The 5,372-nt window shown below is 40.6% G+C and overlaps 1 protein-coding gene across 1 annotated transcript in view; it reads right to left on the bottom strand.

Annotated features, from left to right (window-relative positions):
• The window catches only part of ENPP6 (ectonucleotide pyrophosphatase/phosphodiesterase 6), a 134,189-nt gene that overhangs the window by 35,269 nt on the left and 93,548 nt on the right, over positions 1 to 5,372 (bottom strand). Inside the window, exon 3 of the mRNA XM_004696461.2 lies at positions 476 to 587. Within this exon, the coding sequence (XP_004696518.1) occupies positions 476 to 587 (112 nt within the window). The remainder of the gene's footprint in view (positions 1 to 475; positions 588 to 5,372) is intronic.

Raw genomic sequence — 5,372 nt, 5'->3', positions numbered from 1 at the left:
TGGTTCAGATTCCAAAATACTAAAGTACTTTGCATATTTCCAAACGGGGGAAGGAGCAGGCAGTTTCCCCAGACTTATTTAACCACAGAGCGTCCCTTTTTGCCAAATACTTATAAATATTTTCTGACATCTGAGCGATCACTAAACCATGATTGGGGAAATGTTGGCATGTGTGATATGGCTACCTTGCCCAACAAGACAAGAAAGGAATCCTGGATGCCACTCGCCCGTGCTCAACAGCATGAGAAAGGGAAATCCTTATTTTCAATGCAGAATTTCCCAGAATCCTTGCCTGAAATTAGTGGCTCACAACCATTCTCTTCTAGCAGTTAGCAACCACCCTTCAGTGGGCTTGCTCGCTGTCCGAGCTGTCATTTGCCCTCTACGGAGACTTCTCGGCATTCGCTGTGGGGCACACGTTGGCTCCCACAAGGCAGGTGAACAAGGGTGCGGTTTAGCAACTCGAGGAACTTACTTGAGGGCGTCCAGAGCATCGCTGACTGCATTGGCAAAATTGATGTCCGTTGGGACATTTTTATACTCCAGGCAGTAAGTAGGTCTGACACCAAGAATTTCAACCTCACAACCTAAGAAGAAAAAAGTAAATGGTTAATTTTTTTCCCCAATCACTCTGGTAAAATTAAGAACCTGTTTCAGGAAGCAAATACCATTAGTTTAAAAAAAAGGACAAAAACAAAACGCTTGTTCATTTTTGGGGGGGAAACAAAGTATGTTAATCTGTTGCTGGCAGGTGGTCTAGTTAACAGCACATAGTTTACTGCATGTTTAAGCAGAGAAGAGGTTCTCGAATGCCTTGATTAGGCAACACGGATGGGCCAGGACTGAGATCAGCTGCGGCTACAATTGAAAATGGCTGTCTTTCTTAATTAGGAATTTAAAAAATAATTACCATATAGAAATGGCTTAATTAAAATCCCTTTCCCTATGATATACATTTTTTGTCATTACTGAGCCTTCCAGGGTAGATGTATACCTACTCTACTATCAAGTATTAGAAAGTGGTTCGCTAGGTCATTATGAAATAAATATGTCACTCTTCTGTGGCATTATATAAAAGCTAACTAGACTTAGAGATGCTGTTTTAAAAATATGAATGAAAGCTAAAGCCCCGAGCCCTGAACTTGCTTCTCCCAAATTAAAGTAAAAGACTCAAACACATTCACATATTCGGAAGTTCGATGGCCTCCGCTTCTCTGCCTTAGACCACTGGGCAAATGAAAGCCGCTTCACTGGGGAGAGACAGTAACTGTATCATCCCAATCCATGGCAGGGCAGGGATGAATCTTAAGCCAGTCATTCATTATAAGAACTTTTAAAATCAGCTGTATATAGATTTATGGAGCGCCTACAAAGAAGGAAACACTATGCTCATATATGAACAAAGAAAAATCCTTGCCTACTGGGTCGGTTCAGAGTCAGCGCACCCTTATGTTATTGTTGGTTCTGACCCAGAGTGACCCAGCAGAATGAAACACCGTTTGGCCCCATGCCATCCTCACAGTGATTCTTATATTTTAACCCATTACTAGAGCCAATGTATCAATCCATTTCGTCAAAGGTCTTTCTCCTTTTCTCTGCCTCTCTATTTTAGCAAGCCTGATGTCCTTCTCCAGAGACTGGTCTCTCCTGCCACCATGTCCAAAGGACGTGAGATGAAGCTTCTTATCCTCGCCTCTAAGGAGCATTCTCCCTGTTCTTCTTCCGAGACGGAGCGCTGGGTTCTTCCGGCAGTCCATTGTCCTTTCTACGTGCTTCACCAGCACTGTAATCCAAAGGCATCGATTCTCTTTTGGTCCTCCTTATTCGATGTCCAACTTTCACATGCGCACGAGGCCGTGGGAAACATGTGGTTTAAGTCAGGTACTCCTTAATCCTCAAGTAGCATCCTTGCTCTTCACCTTGTGCGGCATCTTTACCCAGGGCACTGTGCCATTTGATCTCTTACGCCGCTGCTTCCGTGAGCATTGAGCGTGGATCCAAGCAAGACGAAATCCTTGGCAATCGCATACAACTGTTTCATAAAGTTCTCCGAGATGTCAATATTTATAGAAGCAGATGAGTGCATGCTTCCTCTGTGCAGTGGCTGGGAGATTCCAACGGCCAGCTTTTCAGCAGCCCAGACTCCACTGCTATGGCACCAGTGTGTGCGCCACTGCAATGTGTAAAGGGACTTAGTGTTGGATCTGCTTGTTACTGTTTTCTCTGGGTGTGTTTCCATATTGGGGTTTGTTTCTGTTGTGTTTGGTCATGCTGGTAGCCTTCTTGACTTTCACGTATTTTTCTGTGCTTTTTCTTTTGGTATATGAAACCAAAGCTAGGTAAATCGATAATAAGACTTCCTGAGGGGAATAGCAGGGAAGATAGGGGGATAAGGGAGAATTGATATCAAGGAGTTCAAGAAGAAAGTGTTTTGAAACTAATTATGCTAGTGATTGTACAACATTGCTTGATATGACTGAACTATGGAAAGGTGTGATGTCTGAATTAGCTCTTAGTAAGGTGGGTTTTTTTGGGAAAAATACTGGATAAAAAAATGAAGCAGCCAAGGTTTTTATCATCCTTTAGCACCCTAGAATCTAGTCGAATAGGATGAACCCCAAACCTCCCCATGCATCCTGTGAAAATATTGATCATCATAGAAAATGCTTGCAGGATCTTAAAAGGCTAAAAATTTCAGACTCTTGTGTTTCATTGATGAATATTATTTGTGGATTTTTATTATTTTCTCAAACTGTTTATTCAAGTATGAAAAGTAAACTCTGTATCCATTCTGTGCTCAGTGTCACAAACCCCAAAACAAGTAAGGGTGATGCCTTTCATGAGAGTAACAGTCTAGTACAGTAGGCCAGATGTGTTAGTCGGGGTTGACTAGAGAAATAAATCCCCAGACACTCATATATGTATAAGAAATAGCTTTGTATTGAAGAGCAATTATATATTGAGAAAACATCCCAGCCCAATCCAGACCAAGTTCATAAGTCTGATATTAGCCCATATGTCTGATACTAGTCTATGAATTCCTCTTCAGATTCACTAAGCACATGATTCACTAAGCACATCATTCAGCAATGATGCTGAATGTAGGAAGATCATAAGTCCATGGGTGAAAAGTCTTGTGGACTCAGCAATGGAAGCATCTCAGCACTGGCATGGGTCTCCAAGTGGCTCCTCCAGCTCTCTGAGTGCGGCTCCTCAACAGAAAGGTGAAGGAGAACAAGAGTGCTCTCTCAGGTCTCAGCAAGTCTCCACATGGCTTGTCAACAGTAACACAAAGCAGAGGGAGAGGAAGTTCCCAGAAGCCTCATGAGGAGGCCACACGCACAAGGAGGCATCATCAGGCTGTGACCTGATTGACAGGCTCGACTCCAGCCCTTCACTCTTAATGCCCTCACGTTGACACCAGATTATGTAACTACTATACCAGGTTTCTGTCTGTTCCTGGCATCTCTGACATTTGAGCATGTAGGTTTGTAAGTAAAAGGATTTTAGCCATGGTGGTGCACATAAAGAACATAGCGTGTTTTGTTTTGTTTTTGGTGTCTACAAATTAGTAACAAATAATAAGTATTTTTGTAGAGTGAAAAATAGTTGCATTTGTTAATTTCATTATTGAACATATGTTATCACACTTCTATAGGATTAAAATGAATTTTGGCTTAATACTGGCAAAGCAATATACTCTCTCTGAAAAATTTACACATGCCTCAGATTATAGAAGGACACAAACTTTTATTCCCCAGTTTTATTACAAATCATACAATTCAACCATTCAATCATGTCAAGAAGAATTGTACAATCATTACCACAATCCATTTCAGAACATTTTTAAATTTCATGTAGGATTCTATAGTGAAGGTTAAAAAAAATGCGGCAATATAGCACCGTGAATCTTTCTATCATTCAGTATTTTGCAAAATCTTTCAATATTGCAACCCAAGCCTTGCATTTTTTTCTTTAGTTCTTTCAGTTTAAGATACGCTGAATGTGTTCTTCTGTTTTGAATTTCTCACTCTATGAACAGACACTGTACCAAAAAGAATCAGTCAACATTCAACTATTTCAAGAGTTAGCATATGAACAAGAACCAATGGTACTGAAGGAAGAAGCTCAAGCTGCACTGAAAGCATTAGCTAAATCAAGACTCCGAGAATTGATGAGGCAAAAACAAAGCTCCAGGAAGAGGGTGGCTCAGATTGTAATTTTTATGAAAACAGACCGCTATAACTCAATGTCAATGGAAATGTTTCAACAAGCTCATGACACACTGGAAGCACTTACTTGTCTATGCAAGGAAATTTGGAAGACAGCTACTTTATCAACTGACTGGAAGAGACCCATGTTTATACCCATTCCAAAGAAAGGTGACCCAACCTAATGCTCAAATTAAATAACAACATCATTAACATCACATACAAGTAAAATTTTCCTGAAAATCATTCAACAATGGTTGCAACAGTACATTGACAGGGAGCTGCCAGAGGACCAGGTGAGATTCAGAAGAGGTCATGAAACAAAGGATGTCATTGCTGATGTCGGATAGATCTTGGCTCAAAGCAGAGAATACCAGAAAGATGTTTACTTGTATTTATTGATTATTCCAAGGCATTTGACTGTGGATCATAACAAACTATGGATAGCCTTGGGAAGAATGGGAATCCCAGAACACTATGTTGTACTTATGAGGTATCTATACATGGATCAAGAGGGAGTTGTACAAATAGAAAAAGGGAATACTGCATGATTTAAAATCAAGAAAGGTGTGAGTCAGGATTGTATCCTTTCACCATATTTGTTCAATCTATATCCTGAGAAAATCACCAGAGAAGCTGAATTATATGAAGAAGAATGGGGCCCCAAGATGAGAGGAAATCTTATAAGCAAGCTTCAATATGCTTGCTGAAAGTGAGGAGAACTTGAAGCCCTTGCATATGAGGATAAAACCTGTAGCCTTCCATATGGATTACAGCTCAATATAAATAAAACCAAATTCCTCACAACTGAACTAATAGGTAAAAACCAAACCAAACTCATTGACAGAAACCCCTTTGTGGGTTTCTGAGAGTATAACTCTTTATGGGAGTAGAAAGCCCAGTCTTCTGCAGAGCTGCTGTTGGTTTTGAACTCCTGGCCATGTGGATTTCAGCCCAACGAGTAGCCACTACACACCAGGAGTAATAGGCAACATCATGATAAATGGAGAAAAGATCAAAATTGTCAAGAATTTCCTCTTGCTTGGATCCATAATCAATGCTCATGGAAGCAACAGTCAAGAGATCAAAAGATGCATTGCCTGCAGTAAATCTGCTACAGAAGAGCTCTTTAAAGTTTGAAAATAAGGATGTGACTTTGAG

Source organism: Echinops telfairi, unplaced genomic scaffold (assembly GCF_000313985.2).
Source record: "Echinops telfairi isolate 266 unplaced genomic scaffold, ASM31398v2 ScPeMD7_9;HRSCAF=40, whole genome shotgun sequence".
NCBI classification, from domain to species: domain Eukaryota; kingdom Metazoa; phylum Chordata; class Mammalia; order Afrosoricida; family Tenrecidae; genus Echinops; species Echinops telfairi.
The sequence above is the reverse complement of the archived record's forward strand: the minus strand, read 5'-3'. Positions and strand labels throughout refer to the sequence as shown.